At 42.0% G+C, this 22,520-nt stretch overlaps 1 protein-coding gene across 1 annotated transcript in view; it reads left to right on the top strand.

The window, feature by feature from the left end:
- LOC118642245 (ATP-binding cassette sub-family A member 17-like) overlaps window positions 1–22,520 on the top strand; it is a gene marked incomplete at its 3' end in the record, with an annotated part of 168,845 nt that overhangs the window by 133,703 nt on the left and 12,622 nt on the right. The window contains exons 23-25 of the mRNA XM_036279905.1: window positions 1,540–1,718; window positions 2,388–2,516; window positions 3,817–4,011. Of these exons, the coding sequence (XP_036135798.1) occupies window positions 1,540–1,718; window positions 2,388–2,516; window positions 3,817–4,011 (503 nt within the window). The remainder of the gene's footprint in view (window positions 1–1,539; window positions 1,719–2,387; window positions 2,517–3,816; window positions 4,012–22,520) is intronic.

The following is a 22,520-nucleotide window of genomic DNA, read 5'->3' as shown; positions in this document are numbered from 1 at the left end:
CTCCAGAACTCTTTTTCTTTTTCAATCAATATTTCTTTTTGTTGGTGGTGGTGTTGTCAGTATCACAGATGTCCCCTATTTCCCCCCTTTTGCTCCCCTTCATGCAACTGCTGCCCCACCCCAGGTCTTCCCCACACTATTGTCTGTGTCCATGTCTAGAACCTTTTTTTCTTGCTTGCAAAACTGAAACCCTGTATCCATTCATCCAGCCCCTGGCAACTGCCATTCCATCTCTATGAATTTGACTATTCTAGCTACTTCATATGAAATATTTTAATGTCTTTCTCATTTCCTTTTGTGTATATTTTATAGCTATTTTCTTTGTGATTACCATGGTAATTATATATAATTAGCATCCTCAAGTTATAACACTCTAATTTGAATTTATAGCAGCTTAACTTCAATAACATACAAAAGCTGCTCCTATACAGCCCCATCCCTACTCCCATTCAATTATTGATGTCACAATACATCTTTACATATTGTGTATCCAGAAATATAGACCAATAACTTTTTACACATTAGTTTCTTAAATTATGTAGAAAAAAAGAAGTGGAGTTACAAACCAAAATTATAATGATACGACTTTTATAATTGTCCATGTATTTACCTTTGCCAGAAATCTTTACTTTTTTGATCTATATGTCCTGATATGGTCAATGTTCATTTCATATTATTACATGAAACGCACAAGTTAGTGAAGACAATGCATAGTATCAGTCCACATGTATTTTTTAAGATTTTATCTAGAAAGTATGAAAGGATTATACACAAAATTATACCAATAGTTTTGGGGAATGAACAAGTACCTTTACTTTCTACCTCATACATGTCTCTTTTTTCTAGTGAGTATGTATATTTACTGTATAATTTTTAAATACATGTATTTTTTTTTTTTTATCCTCACCCAAGGACATTTTTTTCCATTTTTTGTTCAGGTAGAGTGGGAGGGAGAGAGAGGAACAGAGAGAGAGAGAAACATCGACGTGAAGGGACACATCGAGTGGCTGCCACCCGCACAACCAACCAGGGCCGGGGACAAACTGCAACCGAGGTACGTGCCCTTAGCGGGAACCGAACCCGGGTCTCTCTGGACCGCAGGCCGACGCTCTAACCGCTGAACCAAACCGGCCAGGGCTAATACATGTATTTTTAAAAAATTAAAGCAGGTCAGATTAAAAAGAGAAATAGAGGCTCCTGAGTGTTTTTACATGCATGGTCAGTTAAAGTTGCAGGGTGATTAATGATTGATAGAAGAACCAAACATACATTTTTTTTTTTTCATTTCAAATAACTGTCATGGACAGAGAGAAGTCTTTTACCTTACTGCATTATGTTATAGAACATTGATCCAGCAAAGAAAACAAAATATTACTCATGTTTACCATCTGCTGGGATGATGTAATAGCATTGATGACAAGTATTCTTCTTTTAAATGATATTTGTTATGCTAAAATTTTACTTATTATATGTAGAAGGTGAGGAAAAGCTTGGAAAAATCACCCCCAAGTTTGATAAGATCTGTTTATACTGTTTTAGTACAGGGGTATCAGCTCCAAAGGAACATCTATGCCTGGAAGTCTCTAGGGATGGGGAAGTATCTGACAGCACTTGCCATCTCAGGACTGGTGTACATCGAACTGCTTTTCTTCATTGAAACCAATGCCTTGTGGCAACTGAAAGCCAGTTTTTCGGACTTCTGGAGGAAGCGAAAATTGGTGAGTGAGTCAGAGTATAATTCTCTAAAGACACATCACAGGTCTGTCTTCATAGCGTTCTTCCTGTGGTCTGTAATGGTCTTGATTCTCAGCATCAGAGGGAGCCTAGAGACTGGTTAATCCACCCTCAGGGCAGTGAGGTAATTGCCTATGTCTGGGACCTGCTGGAACCTGGCAGAAGTGGGAGGGAGACGGTTGGCTTAGCCCTTGTGACCCTGGTTAGCTGAGTAAAAACACGACCCTAGGCTTCCTAAAACCACTCACCTTTCTAGAACACATTTTCCCAGGAGCCAAATAGGAAAAAGGTCTGTTCTGTCAGCTCCGGGTCTGCATATCTTCCAGAGGCAAAGCCACCCCAACCCCTGCCCTGGCTAAGGAAACGCTGTAGAAAATGAGATTAGTTATATTTTGACATTCCCGAACTTCAAGTCTTATGATTTTCCTCAAAAGCCAATGCCATGTTAAGTTTTCGTGTCCACCATATCATGGTCATGTCAATAGTGGTCAGTCTTGAATACTTGCAGTGGCCCCTGAGGGGTGGTTGTGTGTGTGTGAGAACCAAGATCAGCCGGGGCCATTCCAGAGAAGACCTAGTGCCTGTAGTTCTCTCGATCTCTACCTCTTAACCTCGCAAAAGCAGTTATACCCTCCATCCTTGTCTCTGGAAAGCAGGTGGTGTCACAAAGCATGGTGTCAGTTCCTGGAGACCAAGATGTGGAAGAGGAGGCAAGAAGGATCAAGACTAATCTGAAAAAATTGTGTGAGAAAAACCCACTGGTTCTTAAAGAAGTGTCAAAGGTAATTTCAGATGCACCTTAAAGAGCAAAGAGCATTACTCTTGTGGGCCTTTTGCTTGAGCAAGCAGCCTCAAAGGGCTTCAGGCTCTCTGTGCAGGCTGAAAGTACTGGCAAAGGACTCAAGTGGGTTTGAGTGGAGGCAGACTCAGAGGGAGGTTCATTTGTGCACCCAAAGACAGAGGTTAGTGCCTCAGCCCTCTTATCTCTTTTGGGGTCCCCTGTAAGACAGGAGGGCCTGGAATAAGAGGGGCACCAGAGCCATGAACCCCAAGTAGCAAGGAAGCCTCAAAGGTTGGACATGACAGTATCAATCACTCCTGAATCTTGAAGACTGTTTGTAGAGGAATGAAGGTGAGGGGAAGACTCCAAAAGCTCAAAGTAAGCCTGGTTAAGTCTCCTTGAGAGCCCCAGCCAGAATCTTACTGAGAGACCTTCAAACATCCAGGAATTTGGGGACATTTTCCCCAAGTCTGTTAGTCTTAGACTTTGTTTCTCTATAGTTATCAGTTGTTAAAAAAAAAAAAAAACTTCAGGAAACATCAAAGGGGTTTGGTTTGTTTTAAGGACAAAAGGAAAGAGGCTTATCTTGAGAGTTAGATTTTCAGTTTGCAGGGACAGAGAACAGAAAACCTCATGAACCAGCCTGGCCGGTGTGGCTGTGCTTGAGAGTCGACCCATGTACCAGGAGGTTGCTAGTTTGGTCCCAGTCAGGGCACATGTCCGGGTTGTGGGCCAAGTTCCCAGTGGGGGCATGTGGGAGACAGCCAGTCAGTGTTCTCTCTCATCGATGTTTCTCTCTCTCTCTCTCTCTCTCTCTCAAATCAATAAAGAAATAAAATTTTTTTTATCCTCACCCGAGGACATTTTTTGATATTTTGTTCAGATAGAGAGGGAGGGCCCTGGCCGGTTTGGTGCAGCGGTTGGAGCGTCGGCCTGCGGTACTGACAGATAGAGAGGGAGGGGGAGAGAGAGAGAGAAACATTAATGTGAAAGGGACACATCGAATGGTCGCCACCCACACGACCCAACCAGGGCCAGGGACAAACTGCAACCAAGGTACGTGCCCTTAGCGGGAACCGAACCCGAGTCTCTCCAGACTTCAGGCCAACGCTCTAACCGCTGAACAAAACTGGCCAGGGCAAGAAATAAAATATTTTTAAAAACAAAAACCTCATGAACAGTGCTCCTGGGTCCAAGGACAATATGGACCTGTCCCAGAACCATGTGTGATGAGCACAGGTGGCTTTGGACTGCTGATCTCAGGCCTCCTCAGTGGGCATCTTCTGTCTTGGATATCTCAGGTCTATGCCAAGAAGGTACCCCCACTGGCTGTGAACAAGATCTCCTTCACTGTCCAGGAAGAGGACTGCTTTGGCCTTCTTGGCCTCAATGGAGCTGGGAAAAGTTCCATTTTTAAATTACTGACTGGGAAAGAGCCTCTCACCTCCGGGGACGTCTTTGTCAAGGGCCTCAGCATCAGCTCTTTCTTGGAGAAGGTAGGTTGTGACCTGGGACAAGGGAGGCACTACTCTGGGGATGGGGTAGCTGTGTTCAGAAGAGAGGGGCACTGAAAATACAGGGCTGAGGAAAGGAAATTGGAATGGTCATAATCTTTGAAAACTCCATGTATCAGGTTTATCTGTGACTCCCATCCTAGACCTCATTTCTGAGTCCAGATCATGAATTTGAGCTGCTTACTAGTACAACATTACCTTTTGAATGTCCCACAGGCACCCAAAACTCAACAGACCCCCAAAGCCATTGGCTGTCCACACACACACATTCAACCCCCCCCCCCGCCCCCTCTCCTTTCCTTGTGCTTCCTGGGGAAGTGAGTGGCACATATCTATGGCTACCCAGGACGTCAAATGGACAGCCATAGTCCATGGATGCTCCCTCCCTGTAGACTGGAATCTGTTCTCCTGAGCTCCTTCCCACTGCACTTACTCTGATTGAAGCTACTTCTGATTCTCAGTCCTGCCTTCTTTGTTTTTCTGCAGCATTTCATAATGTTGACCTTTCCTTCTGTCAAATTCCAGCCTTCCTTGGTTTATTCTATGGCTTTCACTCTCCTCTGTCTCTTCTCTGTCACTAACACTTTTTTCAGGTTCCTGTGGTAGATCCTCATCTAGCCCATTAGATTTTGGTGCTCCTCAGGACTAAACAGCAGCCCCTCTTCTTCTCATTCTACACACACAGTTCCCACCTGATCTCATTCATTACTCTGACTCCCACTATCTTTTGTTTGCTGATGTCCGGTAAGTAGCCACATCTCCAGCCCTACTACAGTCCTATGCTTCAGACCTGCATACACATGCCTTTTAGGCAGCTTCACTGAGACATCTTTCATTTTAAACTTAAACTTATTAGCCCAGCTGGTATGGCTCAGTGGATTGAGCATTGTCCCGTGAACTGAGAGGTCCCTGTTCAATTCCCTATCGGGGCATATGCCCAGGTTGCAGGTTGAATCTCCAGTAGGGGGTGTGCGGGAGGCTGCTGATTGATGTATCTGTGATATCAATGTTTCTATCTCTCTCCCTTCTTATCTCTCTCTCTAAAAAAAAAAAAAAAAATCAATAAAAAAACATATTTTAGTCGGCCAGTGTGGCTCAGTGGCCAGGTTGTGGTCCCGATCCCCAGTGGGAGGCAAGCAGGAGGCAGCCAATCAATGTTCTCTCTCATCGAGGTTTCTATCTCTCTCTCCCTCTCACTTCCCCTCTCTCTAAAAATCAATTAAGGGGAAAAAATTTAATTTAAAAAACATATTTTAAACCTGAACTTATTATGTACCTCTCATACTTTACCTTCTTCTTGGAGTCCCTACTTCAAATATTGTAACCAATTCAATGAAACAATTTTTGAATGCCTCATATGTGCCAACAATTGTGCTAGGCCCAGTGATTCTCACTGGCAAGAAGCTCACTATCAACTTGCTGTTGTCAGGCAGTGAGGAAAGTATAATAACAGAGGTTATGGTCTGTATACAGTGGATTCAATGAAAGGCATATGAAGAAACCAAACCACAACCCTGGCCAATTTTGCTCCGTGGTTAAAGTGTCAGCCTGCAGTCCAGAGAAACCTGGGTTCAGTTCCTGCTAAGGGCATGTACCTCGGTTGCAGTTTGTCCCCCGCCCTAGTTGGGGTTGTGTAGGTGACAACCAGTCGATGTGTCTCTCTCACATCGATGTTTCTCTCTCTCTCTCTTCCTCCCTCTCTCCCTCTCTTCCTCTCACTCTATGAATGCAAAAAGTGTTCTCAAGTGAGGATTAAAAAATAAATAAATAAATAAATAAAAGAAACTGAACCACAGAGACATAGTCAAAAGGTATACTCTTCACATATTATACTCGATTATAATATGGTCAAGAAGTTTATCAAATCAGCTTCAATGTTCATGACCAAAACAATATTCAGAGAAAAAGCAGAAGAACCTGCACAGGCTCATTCCAGGATTCATGCAGAATTCATGGCCACTCTCTATCATCTTTTGGTATGCATAGCCTGGTTGAACAGTTATAACCAATATAAGCCTCTCATGGCTATGAAACATTTACTATTAATTTAATTTTTTATTTTTTGTATGAGAAAATCATTTATTTTTCTTAAATAATTGGAGATAGTTCTAGAAAACAGATTTCATACCAATGCTTTTTAAGACCAAAACATAAAAATAGAAAACTGCAATAAGACTTGATAAGTAGCATACCTATTTAAATTTCCTCTGATAATTCTTACAAGTAAAATAAGTACAGGTCAACAGGTCAGCTTGTTGAATGTTTTTCTTTTCTTTTTTTTTAAATAAGCATAAAGTTTCCCGAGTCTTCCAGCTATTTTAAATTTTTTGTACATACATTCATTTGGTTTTGTTATTAATTTATTTTTGTTACAGATGTTTCTCCTTTTCTTCCCATTGACACCCTCCTCCCGATTCTGCCTCTCACCCCAGTATTGTTGTCCAGAACCATGGTTATGCATACATGCATGTAAGTTCTGTGGTTTATCTCCTCCCTCACCTCCGTCACCCTCTTCTGCGGTTTTTCAGTCTGTACCCTACTTCTATGTCTCTGGGTCTATTTTGTTCATCAGCTTGTTTTGTTCATTATATTCCACAAATAAGTGAGATCATGTGATATTTGTCTTTCTCTGCCTGGCTTGTTTCGCTTGTTTCTCCAGGTCCCTCCATATCATCTCAAAGGATAAGAGATCTTTCTTTCTCATGGCTGCATAGTATTCCATTGTGTATATGTACCACAGCTTTTTTATCCACTCATCTATTGATAGATACTTGGGCTGTTTCCAGATCTTAGTGATTATAAATAGTGCTGCTATGAACATAAGGGTACATATATTCTTTCTGATTGGTGTTTGGGGCTTCTTAAGGTATATTCCTATAAGTGGGATCACTGGGTCAAATGGCAGTTTAATTTTTAATTCTTTGAGGTAACACCATATTGTTTTCCATAGAGGCTGCACCAGTCTGCATTCCCACAAGCAGTATACTAGGGTCCCCTTTTCTCCACACCCTTGCCAGCACTTGTTGTTTGATGATTTGCTGATAGCAGCCATTCTGGCAGATGTGAGGTGATACCTCATAGTTGTTTTAATTTGCATCTCTCTGACTATTAGTGATGTTGAGCATTTTTTTCATATGTCTCTCAGTCATTTATTTGTATGTCATGTTTGGAGAGGTGTCTATTTAGGTCCTCCGCCCATTTTTAAATTAGGTTCTTTGTCTTTCTTTTTTTTTTTATCATCCTCAACCGAGGACATTTTTCCATTTTTTGTTTAGGTAGAGTGGGAGGGAGAGAGAGGAAGAGAGAGAGAAACATCGATGTGAAAGGGACACATCGAGTGGTCGCCACCCGCACAACCAACCAGGGCCGGGGACAAACTGCAACCGAGGTACATGCCCTTAGCGGGAACTGAACCCGGGTCTCTCCGGACCACAGGCCGATGCTCTAACCACTGAGCCAAACCGGCCAGGGCGGTTCTTTGTCTTTCTTTTGTTGACTTGTATGAGTACTCTATATTTTTGGAACTTAACTCCTTATCTGATGTACTGCTGACAATTATGCTGACCCATATAGTAGTTCCCTTTCCATTTTGATGGCTGTTTCTTTTGCTCTGCAGAAGCTTTATAATTTGATGTAGTCCCATGTGTTCATTTTTCCTATGTTTCTCTTGCCTTAGGCATTGTATCAGTGAAAATTCTGCTGCATGTGATGTCTGAAATTTTGTTGCCTACATTTTCTTCTAGGATTTTTATGGATTCATGAGTTACATTTAAGTCTTTTATCCATTTTTTTCTTTTTTTTAAATCTTTATTGTTGAATGTATTACAGATGTTCCTCATTTTTCCCCCCTTTGATCCCCTTCCTCCTCCCCTCTTCCCACCTCCCTCCTGCCATTTCCCACACTGTTGTCTGTGTCCATTGGTTATGCATATAAGTTCTTTGGTTTATTTCTTACCACCCCGCAAACCCTTTCCCTTTGAGGTTTGTCAGTCTAGCAACAAATTTGTACTTCTTAATCCCTTCACCTGTTTCACCCATTCCCCAACCCCCGTCCAATCTGGCAACCAACAAAATGTTCTCTGTATCTGTGAGAATGTTTCCGTTCTGCCTGTTGATTTTGTTCGTAGATTCAATTGTCAATAGATATGTATTCATTGCCATTTTGTTTGTTCATATATTTTATCTTTTTCTTAAAAAAAACCCTTCATTGGGATCATATATAAACATAATGAAGGCCATATATGAAAGACCTACAGCAAACATCATACTCAATGGGCAAAAACTAAAAGCATTTCCTTTAAGAACAGGAACAAGAAAAGGATGCCCACTCTCACCACTCTTATTTAACATAGTACTGAAAGTCTTAGCCACAGCAATCAGACAGGAAGAAAAAATAAAAAGGATCCAAATTGGAAAGGAGGAAATGAAACTGTCATTATTCACAGATGACATGACACCATATGTAGAAAACCCCAAAGACTCCATCAAAAATTTACTAGACTTAATAAAAGAATTTGGCAAAGTAGTAGGATACAAAATTAATGTCAAGAAATCTATGGCATTCTTATACACCAATGATGAACTCACAGAAAGAGAAACTAATAAAACAATCCCATTTACCATCACAGCAAAAGAATTGAAATACCTAGGAATAAACTTAACCAAAGAAATAAAGGACCTATTCACAGAAAACTACAGGTCATTGAAAAAAGAAATAGAGGAAGACAAAAAAGGGGAAGTACATACCTTGTTCATGGATTGGAAGAACTAATATTACTTAAATGTCCATACTACCCAAAGCAATCTAAAGATTCAATGCAATCCCTATCAAAATACCAATGACATACTTCACAGAACTAGAACAAATACTTCAAAAGTTCATATGGAACTGAAAAATACCTCAAATAGCCACAGCAATCTTGAAAAAGAAGAACAAAATTGGAGGGATCACATTACCAGATTTCAGGTAATACTACAAAGCCACTGTAATCAAAACAACCTGGTACTGGCACAAGAACAGGCATATAGACCAGTGGAACAGTACAGAGAACCCAGAAATGAACCCAACGCAATATGCTCAATTAATATTTGACAAAAGGGGCAAGAGCAAAGTGGAGTAAAGAAAGCCTCTTTAATAAATGGTGTTGGGAAAATTGGAAAGCTACATGCAAAAAAATGAAACTAGACCATCAACTTACACCATACACAAGAATAAACCCAAAATGGATAAAAGACTTAAATGTGACTCATGAATCCATAAAAATTCTAGAAAAATATGTAGGCAAAAAATTTCAGACATCATACGCAGCAGAATTTTCACTGATACATCACCTAAGGCAATAGAAACAAAGGAAAAATGAACACATGGGACTACATCAAACTCAAAAGCTTCTGCACAGCAAAAGATGCAATCATCAAAATGGAAAGGCAACACACTGTATGGGAGACCATCATTGCCAATGATATATCAGATAAGGGGTTAATTTCCAATATATAGAGAGTGCTCATACAACTCAACAAAAAGAAGACAAAGAACCCAATTAGAAAATGGGCAGAAGAACTAAATAGACACCTCTCCAAACAGGACATCCAAATGGCCAATACACATATGAAGGAATGCTCAACATCACTAATCATCAGAGAGATGCAAATTAAAACAACAACGACGTATCACCTCACACCTGTCAGAATAGCCGCCATCAACCAATCATCAAACAACAAGTGTTGGCAAGGGTGTGGAGAAAAGGGGATTCTAGTACACTGCTGGTGGAAATGCAGACTGGTGCAGCCACTATAGAAAACAATATGGTGTTACCTCAAAAAATTAAAAATTGAGCTTCCATTTGACCCAGTGATCCCACTTCTAGGAATATACCCTAAGAAGCCCCAAACACCAATCAGAAAGAATATATGTACTCCTATGTTTGTAGCAGCACTATTTAAATAGCTAAGATTTGGAAACAGCCCAAATGTCCATCAGTAGACAAGTGGATACAAAAAGTACATATACACAATGAAATACTATGCAGCTGTAAGAAAGAAAGAGCTCTTATCCTTTGAGACGACATGGAGGGACCTGGAGAGTATTATCCTAAGCGAAACAAGCCAAACAGAGAAAGACAAGTATCATATGATCTCACTTATTTGTAGAATATAATGAACATACCAGTCTGAGGAATTGGGTAGTCCCAGAGACATGGAAGTGGGGTACAGACAGACAATTCCCAGAAAATTGGGTGGTGGGAGAGAGATAAACCACAGAACTTATATGCATGTATGCGTGAACAATGGACATGGAAAACAAAGCTGGGGACAGGTTGGGGAGGGGGGGGGGGATCTGTGGGGGGAAAAGGAGAAATATCTGTAACAAACGTTAATTACTTTTTTTAAAAAGACCCTTCATCATTTCATATAATAATGGTTTGGTGGTGATGAACTCCTTTAACTTTTTCTTGTCTGAAAAACTCTCTATATGGCCATCGATTCTAAATGACAGCTTTGCAGGATAGAGTAATCTTCGTTGTAGGTTTTGCTTTTCATCACTCTGAATATTTCTTGCCACTCCCTTCTGGCCTGCAAAGTTTCTTTTGAAAAATAAGCTGACAGCCTTATGGGAACGCCCTTGTAGGTAACTAACTGCTTTTCTCTTGCTGCTTTTAAGATTCTCTCTTTGTCTTGAACATTTTGCATTTTGATGATGATGTGTCTTGGTGCGGGCCTCTTGGGGTTCATCTTGTTTGGGACTCTCTGTACTTCCTGGACGTGTATGTCTGTTTCCTTCACCAAGTCAGGAAAGTTTTCTGCCATTATTGTTTCAAACAGGTTTTCGATTTCTTGTTCTCTCTCTCCTCCTTCTGGCACCCCCAAGATGCGAATGTTGGCACGCTTGAAGTTGTCCCAGAGGTTCCTTACACTATCCTCATTTTTTTTTCTTTTTTTGCTGTTTTAATTGGGTGTTTTTTGCTTCCTTATATTCCAAATCGATGGTTTGTTTCTTGGCTTTACCTACTCTACTATTGAATCTGTGGAAATTATTTTTTATTTCAGTTAATGCCTCCTTCATTTCTGACTGCACATCCTTCATTTCTGAGTGGTCCTTTTTTATGCTCTTGAGACCCTCACTAAGTTTGTTGAGGTTCTCACTAAGTTAATTGAGCATCCTTGTAAGCAGTATTTTGAACTAAGCATCTGTTAGGTTGCTTATCTCCATTTCGCTTAGTTCTTTTCCTGGGGTTTCCTTCTGTTTTTTTCATTTGGGACCTGTTTCTTTGTCTTCTCATTTTGGCTGCCTCCCTGTGTTTGTTTCTATGTATTACTTAACAAGAGGTATGGTGCTAGCTGAGACCAGATGCTGCTTGTTTGAAAGAATTTAGGAAAACCTGAAGCAGGATCCAAGACAGGACAATCCTATAGTTAACCAACTGGCAACAGCTTGGGTGGGCCTGAAAGTTGGGTGGGGCGGGGCCTCAGGGAATCCCAGGGTGAGGCAACCAGTGTGAGCCAGGTTGCTGGAGTCCCAGATATGGTGACTGTCTGCCATCCCAGGGAAGGGCTCACCAAAGGAACAAAGGCCTCTGGCAGCACGTTTGTCCTGGAGAAAGCCCCCTCTCCAGGCCTCGCTCCAATGCCAAACAGCTCAGTTCTTCCCTGTTTGTCTCTAGCGCGCCTCGAGCTGTCTCCCCTCCAAGCTTAGAGGGAGAGAGTCCGATAAGTCCCTGCGCAGGCCCTTTAGGGAGCTGCCTGGGGCTCCAGCCGCCTCAGCCTCCCTGAGTCTCAGTTCCTGCTGGTTTTTCCAGCCAGAAGTTATAGGGACTTCTCTTTCTGGTACTGGCACCCTGAGCGGGGTGCCTGGTGTGGGACGGGGACACCTCAGTCCTCAAGGAGGACCTTCCCTGACGAGGAATCCTCCTGATTTTTATTCGCCACACGTGGGTGTTGAACCAGCCCCTCCGCCTCCGCCCCTCCTACCTGTTTCAATGTGGCTCATTTTTTAATTTCATGGTTGTAGGACTTCCATTCAGCTTGATTTCAGGTGGTTTTGAATGATGGTTGTTCTGTAGTTTAGTTGTAACTTTGATATGGCTGTGGGAGGATGCGATACCGCATTTACCTAGGCTGCCATCTTGACCGGAAGTCAGTCTTTTATCCATTTTTAGTTTATTCTTGTGTATAGTGTAAATTGGTCGTAGCTTCTTCTCTTTTTTTTTTTTTTTGCATGTAGCTGTCCAATTTTCCCAACACCATTTATTGAAGAGGCTGTCTTTACTCCACTGCATGCTCTTGCCACCTTAGTCAAATATTGAGCATAATGTCTTGGGTCCATTTCTGGGTTCTCTGTTGTGTTCCATTGATCTATATGCCTATTCTTGTGACAGTACCAGGCTGTTTTGATTACAGTGGCTTCGTAGCATAACCTGATATCCGGTATTGTGATCCCTCCTACTTTGTTGTTCTTTTTCAAGATTGTTGTGGCTATTCGGGGTCTTTTTAGGTTTCATATAAATTTTTGGAGTATTTGGTCTAGTTCTGTGAAATATGTCAGTGGTATATAATGGGGATTGCATTGAATCTATAGATTGCTTTGGGTAGTATGGACATTTAAATGAAGTTAATTCTTCCAATCTATCAACAAGGTATATGTTCCCACTTTTTCATATCTTCCTCTATTCCTTTTTCCAATGACCTGTTGTTTTCTGCGAAGAGGTCCCTTACTTTTTTGGTTAAGTTTATTCCTGGGTATCTTAATTTTTTTGCTGCAATGGTAAATAAGATTTTTTTTTTTTAGTTTCTCTTTCTGTGAGTTCATCATTGATGTATAAGAATGCCGTCTAGCCCTGGCCGGTTTAGCTCAGCGGTTAGAGCATCAGCCTGCGGTCCGGAGAGACCCGGGTTCAGTTCCCGCTCAGGGCATGTACCTCGGTTGCAGTTTGTCCCCGGCCCTGGTTGGTCGTGCGGTTGGCAGCCACTCGATGTGTCTCTTTCACATCGATGTTTCTCTCTCCCTCTCTCTTCCTCTCTCTCCCTCCCACTCTATCTGTGCAAAAAATGGAAAAATGTCCTCGGGTGAGGATTAAAAAAAAAAAAGAATGCCGTCTATTTCTTGATGTTACTTTTGTATCCTGCTACTTTGCCAAATTTATTTATTACATGTAGTAGATTTTTGATGGAGTCTTTAGGGTTTTTTTGGTACAATATTATATCATCTGCGTATAATGACAGTTTTACTTCCTCCTTTCCAATTTGGATCCCTTTTATTCTTTCTTCATGTCTAATTATTGTGGCTAAGACTTCCAGTACTATGTTAAATAATAGTGGCAAAAGTTGGCATCTCTGTCTTGTTCCTGTTCTTAAGGGAAATGCTTTTAGTTTTTGCCCATTGAGTATGATGTTTTGGTGGTAGGTTTTTCATATATGGCCTTTATTATATCAAGACATGATTCCTTTATTTGAGCATTGCTGAGCGTTTCTATCAGAAATAGGTGATGGATTTTGTGGAATGCTTCTTCAGCATCTACTGATAAGATCATACAGTTTTTGTCTTTCATTTTGATTATGTGGTGTATCACATTTATTGATTTGTGAATATTGCATCCTTGCATCCCTGAGATGAATCCCACTTGGTCATGATGAATAATTTTTTTGATATATTGCTGGACCTGATTTGCTAATATTTTGTTAAGGAATTTGGCATCTGCGTTCATCAGGGATATTGGCCTGTAGTATTCTTTATTTGTAGTGTCTTCATCCAGTTTTGGAATTATAATTATGCTGGCATCATAAAATGAGTTTGGAAGTTTTCCATCTTCTTGGATTTCGTGAAATAGTTTGAGGAAAATGGGTTTTAGATCTTCTTTAAATGTTCTGTAAAGCTCCCCTCTGAAGCTCTCTGAGCCTTGGCCTTTGTTTGCTGGGATTCTCTTGATTATATCTTCAATTTCCTTAGTTGAAATTTTCTATCTCTTTCTTGTTCAGTTTTGGGAGACTGTGTGTTTCTAGAAATTTGTCCATTTTGCCTAGATTGTCCAATTTGTTGGCACATAATTGTTCATAGCATTTTTTATGATCCTTTTTGTTTCTGTGATGTCAGTTATTACTTCTCCTCTTTTGTTTCTGACTTTGTGTATTTGGGTTTCTGTTTTTGTTTCTTTGTGAGTCTGGCTAAGGGTCCATCAATCTTGTTTATCTTTTCAAAGAGCCATCTCTTTGTTTCATTGATCTTTTGAATTGTTTTTTAGTTTCTATGTCGTTTATTCATGCTCTGACCTTTATTATTTCTTTTCTTCTACTTGCTCTGGGCTTTTCTGTTTGTTTACTTTCTAGTTCTTTAAGTTGTAGGGTTAGAAAGTCAATTAGGAATTTTTATTTTTTCTTGAGGTAGGTCTGTAGTGCTATGAACTTCCCTCTCAGGACTGCTTTCACTGCATCCCATAGATTTTGTGTGTTGTGTGTTCATTTTCATTGATTTCCAGGAAGTTTTTAATTGTTTCCTTGATCTCCTTGGTAACCCATTTGTTGTTTAATAACATGCTATTTAGCATCTGTGTGTTTGAATGATTTTGTGTGTTTTTGTTGTAATTGATTTCTAGTTTCATGCCATTGTGACCTGAGAAGATGCTTGATATGATTTTAGTCTTCTTGAATTTAAGATTTTGTTTGGAGGTTCTAGCAGGGGAGCACAGCTATTCATATACCCTTGACTAAAAACCAGTCTTCCTCTGGGGGGAAGATTGTCCTCTTCAACTGAGCATGCAGCTTTGGGAGGGACACACATAGATTGCTGAGGGAAGAGGGGGACTCCCGCCTAGCCAGCCAGATCAGCCGAATCAACCCTGGTGTTCAATGGGGTGATAGATGTCACAGCCAGATCGCCCTCACATCCTCAATCTTCTTGAATTTGTAGAGACGTACTTTGTGTCCTAACATGTGGTCTATTTTCGAGAATGTCCTGTATGCACTTGAGAAGAATGTATATTCTGCATCTTTGGGGTGAAATGTTCTGTAAATATCAATAAAGTCTAACTTATCTAGATCATCATTTAAGGACTCTGTGTCCTTGTTCATTTTTAGTCTAAAAGATCTATCCATTGGTGTGAGTGGGGTTTTAAAGTCACCCACTATGATTGTATTGCTATTGATCTCTCCCTTGAAGTCCTCCAGGAGTTTTTAAATATATTCTGGTGCTCTTGTATTTGGTGCATATATGTTTGCCAGGGTAACATCCTCTTGTTGGGTTGATCCTTTTAATATTATATAGTGACCTTCTTTCTCTCTAATTATGACCCTCGTTTTGAAGCCTATCTTATCAGATATGAGTATTGCTACAACGGCTTTTTTTCATTTCCATTTGCTTGAAAAACAATGTTTTATCCCTTCACTTTCATCCTGTGTGAGTCTTTTGTTGTGAGGTGGGTCTCTCGTAGACAGCATATATATGGGTCTAGTTTTCTTATCCAGTCAGCTACCCTATGTCTTTTGATTGGAGCATTTAATCCATTTACATTTAAGGTTATTATTGATAGATTCTTATTAGTTGCCTTTTTTTTTTTTTAGCCTCACCCGAGGACATTTTTTCATTTTTTGTTCAGATATAGAGTGGGAGGAAGAGAGAGGAAGAGAGAGAGAGAGAGAGAGAGAGAAACATCGACGTGAAAGAGATACATCAAGTGGTTGCCACCCACACAACCCAACCAGGGCCGGGGACCAACTGCAACCAAGGTACGTGCCCTTAGTGGGAACTGAACCCGGGTCTCTCTGAACCACAGGCTGATGCTCTAACCGCTGAGCCAAGCCGACCAGGGCATTTAGTTGCCATTTTTATTTTATGTCTCTGTTTTTCTCTATTTCTTCTTCTTCTTCTTTTTTTTTTTATCCTCACCGGAGGACATTTTTCCATTTTTTGTTCAGGTAGAGTGGAAGGGAGAGAGAGGAACAGAGAGAGAGAGAGAGAAACATCGATGTGAAAGGAGCACATCAAGTGGCTGCCACCCGCACAACCGACCAGGGCCGGGGACAAACTGCAACCGAGGTACGCGCCCTTAGTGGGAACCAAACCCGGGTCTCTCAAGACCGCAGGCCGACACTCTAACCGCTGAGCCAAACCGGCCAGGGCTATTTCTTCTTCTTCTTACAACAGTCCCTTTAGCATTTCTTGCAGTGCTGGTTTGGTGGTGGTAAATTCCTTTAGCCTTTTTTGTCTTTGAAGCCTTGCTGGATAGAATAGTCTTGGATTCAGACCCTTGCCTTCATTACTTTGTATACTTCATGCCACTCCCTTCTGGCCTGCAGTGTTTCTACTGAGAAATCAACTGACAGTCTAATGGGAGCTCCCTTGTAGGTAACTTTCTGTCTCTCTCTTGCTTCCTTTAAGATTCTTTCTTTGTCTTTAATGTTTGCCATTTTAATTATGATGTGTCTGGCTGTGAGTATTTTGGGGTTCATCTTGCTTGGGACTCTCTGTGTTTCCTGGAGTTGTGTGACTTTTTCCTTCACCAAATTAGGGAAATTTTCTGTCATTATTTTTTCAAGCAGGTTCTCTATTTCTTTCTCTGATTCTTCTCCTTCTGGTACCCCTATGATACAAATGTTGTTATGTTTTGTTTTGTCCAAAAGCTCTCTTAAACTTTCCTCCTGCTTTTTCATTTTCCTCCCATTTGCTGCTGTATTTGGATGTTTTTCTCTGCCTTGTCTTCTAACTCACTGATTCAGTCTTCAGCTCCTTCTAATCTTCTATTGACTCCTTCTAAGGTATTTTTCATAACAGCTATGTCATTCTTTATTTCTTCTTGATTTTTACTCATAGCTTCTACCTCTTTTTCTAAGTTGATGTAGTTCCCACTGAGCTCTTCATAATTCTTGTTAAGTTGCTTATAGTTCTCACTAAATCGTTTGAGCACCCTTAAAATCATTGCTTTGAATTCTTTCTCTGACAAATTGCTTTCTTCCATTTTATATAGTTCCTTTTCTGATGATCCCTCCTTTTCTTTCATTTGGGTGTTGTTTCTTTGTCTCACCATTTTAGCAGTCTGGCAGTTCTAGGCCCTGTTAAGGATGTTGGAATTGTAGGCAGGTCGGTGTGTATCAAATAAGGCTGCAGTGCCTCTCAGACTGTTTTGGTGTGTGATGCCTCTTGCCTACTGTGGGTCCTGAAAGATTGACAACTGGTGGCTGGTATTGGTTGCCGTGGTAGATGCTACTGGGGTGCGTGGGTCCCACTGGTGTTCTTCTGGGATGCATGGGTCTTGCTGTTCTTCTGGGGTGTGTGGGTCCTACTAGGGTGCTGCTGGGGTGCGCTGCTCCCCATCAGGAGCTGGTGGGGATCAGCTCCAGATGAGTTGCTGCTGATGCTTCTGGGGGCAAGTGTCAGCTCCTGGTTTGTGCTGTTGCTGCTGCTGCTGTTGCCAGGGGGTGCTCTCAGCTCCCAATCCTCTACTGCTGTTGCGGGTTGAAGATGATCAGCTCCAGGGGCTTTGCTGCTGCTGGGGGAGGGGCTCCACACCAAATCTTCTGCTGCAGTTGTCAGAGGTGGGTCTTGGCTGCCCAAGCCTTGCTGATGCTTGGACAAGGGCACCACTCCTGATTAGCCTCTGCTGATGCTACTTGGGATGGGTCTCAGCTGCCAATCTGTACTGCTGCTGCCTGGGGATGGATGTCTGCTTCTGAGCCTCTGCTGCTGGGGGTGTATCTTGGCTTCTGAGCCTCAGCTGCTATTGGGGTAAGGGCTCCACTCCTGCCCAATCACTGCTGCTGTGGGAGAAGGTGCTGGGCTCCCAAGCTACTGCTGCTGGGGGTGGTGCTCAACTCTGATTAGGCTGCTGCCATGGGGGATGGTGCTGGCTCTGATCAGGCTGCTGCTGTAGGGGATGGTGTTCAGCTCCCGGCTGGGTGCAGCTACTGCAGTAGGCACCTCCATAGTGCTGCTACTATTGTTCACTAGTCCTAGTTGACACAGCAGGGTCCACTGGTGTGATGGTGCAAGGCGCACTGGTGAACTCAGTTCACTCAGCCCTAGCTGCTCCCTGCTGCCTCTTCCCAGAGAAGACCAGGGATCTTCCAAAATGGTGGGGCCTCCCAGCTGCACAGGGAGAAGTGCCCTGAAAAGCTGCTTACCACAGTAGCCAGCTGCTCCCCTTTCACAGCACAGGAACCCTCTGCCCCACATTTCTGCACTGCTTGAGGTTGCTTGTCCACCCTCACATTCACTCACACTCTCTCTCACACTTGCTTACACTCTCACACATTCACCCTTGCCCTGGTCCTGCCTGCTGCCATCTTTTTATTTATTTTTTGTCAACACTACTATTTTAACTTTGTTATCTTAAAAATTAATCACAAGGCTTCTGATAATGACAAATTGGGTAACTCTGACCCCCTTCCTGGTGATAATAATTAGAAAAACAGGACCAAATTTTTAAAATATGTGTTTGAAGGCTTCAAAAAGCTAACAAGATGCCCAGCCAGAGTGGCTCAGTGGACTGAGCATCGTCCCATGGGCTGAGAGGTCCCAGTTTGATTCCCGGTTAAGGCACATGCCCGGGTTGCGGGCTCAATCCCCAGTGAGGAGGCATGCAGGAGGCAGACAATCAATGTTTCTCTCTCACATCAATGTTTCTATCTCTCTCTCCCTTCATCTCTATCTAAAAAATTAACTAAGGTATATTTTTAAAAGTAAAGCTAACAAGATAATGAAGACTTATGGGCCAAAAGGTAGGAGGGGACAGAGGCCCAGGGAAGTGACCAATTCGAGCCTCAGTGGCTAGTATAGTAGCTCAATGTTGTTCTTGATGCTGAAGTGATATGTACTAGAGTTCAGGGTGAGCCCCCCAGTGCAGGAAATGCCTGGTGAATGCATTCTTTCTTTGAATTGGGACCCTGAAGGGTTGCACCCCAGGAGCAAGGATGAACTACTCATACAAGAATTGCAAAACAGCTTGGACTCAAATCAGTCCCCCTGATGTGACCTAAACCGCCAATGCTTCTTGGCATCTGGCAGAAACAAATGTAAATCTTCTCTGGTGGAAGATGATATCATCCTAGGCCCCAGATGACTCCTACAAACAATTCTGCAAATGCAAGACACATAAAAAAACACCACCCCACCCAAAAAAAGAATTTAGAATGAAGCATGAAGAGTCAAAAGGGTAGAAAAACACAAAAAGCAAAAGATATTAGGGTATATCTTCAGGATAGCTCCTAGGGATCCCCCTCCTAATACTCATACCCTTGAGTAGTCTACTCCCATATTATGCCAGAATTGGTTTATTTGATCAAAAGAATACTGCAACTTCCGGTCAAATGGCAGTGTAGGTAAATGTAGTATCGCGTCCTCCCACCACCACATCAAAGTTACAACTAAACTACAGAAAACCATCATTCAAAACCACCTGAAATCAAGCTGAATGGAAGTCCTACAACTATGGAATTAAAGAAGCAGCCACATCGAGACTGGTAGGAGGGGCGGAGGCAGATGGGCTGGTCCCACACCCACCTGTAGCAGATAAAAATTAGGAGGATACCTCAGCTGGGAAATCCTCCCTGAGGACTGAGGGGTCCCTGTCCCACACCAGGCACCCAGCTCAGGGTGCCAGTGCCAGAAAGAGAAGTCCCTATAACTTCTGGCTGGAAAAACCAGCAGGAACTGAGGCTCAAGCAGGCTGAAGCAGCTGGAACCCTAGGCAGCTCCTTAAAGAGCCTGCACACAGACTTATCGGACTCACTTCCTCTAACCTTGGAGGGGATGCGGCTTGAGGGGCGCCAGAGACATACAGGGAAGAACTGAGCTGTTTGGCATTGGAGCGAGGCCTGGAGAGGGGGCTTTCTCCAGGACAAACGTGCTGCCAGAGGCCTTTGTTCCTTTGGTGAGCCCTTCCCTGGGATGGCAGACAGCCACCATATCTGGGACTTCAGCAACCTGGCTCACACTGGTTGCCTCACCCTGGGATTCCCTGAGGCCCCGCCCCACCCAACTTTCAGGCCCACCCAAGCTGTTGCCAGTTGGTTAACTATAGGATTGTCCTGTCTTGGATCCTGCTTCAGGTTTTCCTAAATTCTTTCAAACAAGCAGCATCTGGTCTCAGCTAGCACCATACCTCTTGTTAAGTAATACATAGAAACAAACACAGGGAGGCAGCCAAAATGAGAAGACAAAGAAACAGGTCCCAAATGAAAAAAAACAGAAGGAAACCCCAGGAAAAGAACTAAGCGAAATGGAGATAAGCAACCTAACAGATGCTGAGTTCAAAATACTGCTTACAAGGATGCTCAATTAACTTAGTGAGAACCTCAACAAACTTAGTGAGGGTCTCAAGAGCATAAAAAAGGACCACTCAGAAATGAAGGATGTGCAGTCAGAAATGAAGGAGGCATTAACTGAAATAAAAAATAATTTCCACAGATTCAATAGTAGAGTAGGTAAAGCCAAGAAACAAACCATCGATTTGGAATATAAGGAAGCAAAAAACACCCAATTAAAACAGCAAAAAAAGAAAAAAAAATGAGGATAGTGTAAGGAACCTCTGGGACAACTTCAAGCGTGCCAACATTCGCATCTTGGGGGTGCCAGAAGGAGGAGAGAGAGAGAACAAGAAATCGAAAACCTGTTTGAAACAATAATGGCAGAAAACTTTCCTGACTTGGTGAAGGAAACAGACATACACGTCCAGGAAGTACAGAGAGTCCCAAACAAGATGAACCCCAAGAGGCCCGCACCAAGACACATCATCATCAAAATGCAAAATGTTCAAGACAAAGAGAGAATCTTAAAAGCAGCAAGAGAAAAGCAGTTAGTTACCTACAAGGGCGTTCCCATAAGGCTGTCAGCTTATTTTTCAAAAGAAACTTTGCAGGCCAGAAGGGAGTGGCAAGAAATATTCAGAGTGATGAAAAGCAACACCTACAACGAAGATTACTCTATCCTGCAAAGCTGTCATTTAGAATCGATGGCCTTATAAAGAGTTTTTCAGACAAGAAAAAGTTAAAGGAGTTCATCACCACCAAAACGTTATTATATGAAATGTTGAAGGGTCTTTTTGAAGAAAAAGATAAAATATATGAACAAACAAAGTGGCAATGAATACATATCTAACGACAATGGAATCTACAAAGAAAATGAACAGGCAGTACAGAAACGTTCTCATAGATACAGAGAACATTTTGTTGGTTGCCAGATGGGATGGGGGTTGGGGGAATGGGTGAAAAAGGTGAAGGGATCAAGGAGTACAAATTGGTTGCTAGACTGACAAACCTCAAAGGGAAGGGGGTTGGGAGGTGAGAAGACATAAACCAAAGAACTTATATGCATAACCAATGGACACAGACAACAGTGTGGGAAAAAGCAGGAGGGGGGTTGGAGTGGGAAGGAGGGTGTCAGTGGGGAAAAATTAGGAACATCTGTAATACATTCAACAATAAAGATTAAAAAATAAAATAAAATACAACAAAAATGGGGGAAAAAGAATACTGCAGAAGAAATGGTATGTCACCTCTGAGACTGGATTATAAAATACATGTAGCTTCTGTTTGGAGTACATTCTCCTCCTCATTCTCAGGGAAGCTATTTGCCATGTCATGGAGATACTCAGGCAGCCCTGTGGAGGGACCCATGTGGTAAGGAGCAGTCAGTGAGTACTCGAGGCCTGTCAACGACTATGTGAATAAGCATGGAAGGAGAGCCTCCAGCCTTCAAATGACTTCAGGCCCACCTGAGAGGTTAAGAGCAACCTCATGAAAGACCTTGGCCAGAACCACTTAGTTAAGCTGCTCCAAGATTCCTGATCTGACTCACAGAAACCATGATATAATAAATTACAGCTAAGTTTTGGAGTAATTTGTTATGCAGCAATATATAACTAATTGGATACAAAGGACAAAGAGAGAAGATTTAATATATGTGTAATCAAAGTCCCAGGAGGAAAGGAGACAAATATAAGGCAAAGCAACATTTGAAAACATAATGGCTATAATTTTCCAAAATGTATGAAAGACATCAAATTACAAATAAATAAAGCTTTATTAATCCTAAGCAGTATAAACTAAAAGAAATAAATCTCCAGGAACATTATAGTAAAACTGCTAAAAAATAAACACACACACAAAAAAATCTTAAAAGGACCCACCTTCGCCCTGGTGGGTTTGGCTCGGCAGTTAGAGCATCGACCTGCGGTTCAGAGAGACCAGGGTTCAGTTCCCACTAAGGGTACGTACCTTGGTTGCAGTTTGTCCCTGGTCCTAGTTGGGCCGTGCAGGAGGCAGCCACTCGATGTGTCCCTTTCACGTCAATGTTTCTCTCTCTCTTTCCCTCTCTCTCTCCCTCCCACTCTATCTGAACAAAAAATGGAAAAATGTCCTCAGGTGAAGATTAAAAAAAAAGAAAAGAAAGAAAGGACCCACCTTCAAAGGAGTAACAGTTGGACCCACAGCTGACTTCTTAACAGAAGCAATAAGGGCCAGAAGAAAATAGAATAAGAAAATTGAATGACACATCATAACTGATATAT

Source organism: Molossus molossus, unplaced genomic scaffold, assembly GCF_014108415.1.
Source record: "Molossus molossus isolate mMolMol1 unplaced genomic scaffold, mMolMol1.p scaffold_m16_p_3, whole genome shotgun sequence".
Lineage (NCBI taxonomy): Eukaryota > Metazoa > Chordata > Mammalia > Chiroptera > Molossidae > Molossus > Molossus molossus.
Note: the sequence above shows the minus strand (reverse complement) of the source record. Positions and strands in the feature narration are given on the sequence as shown.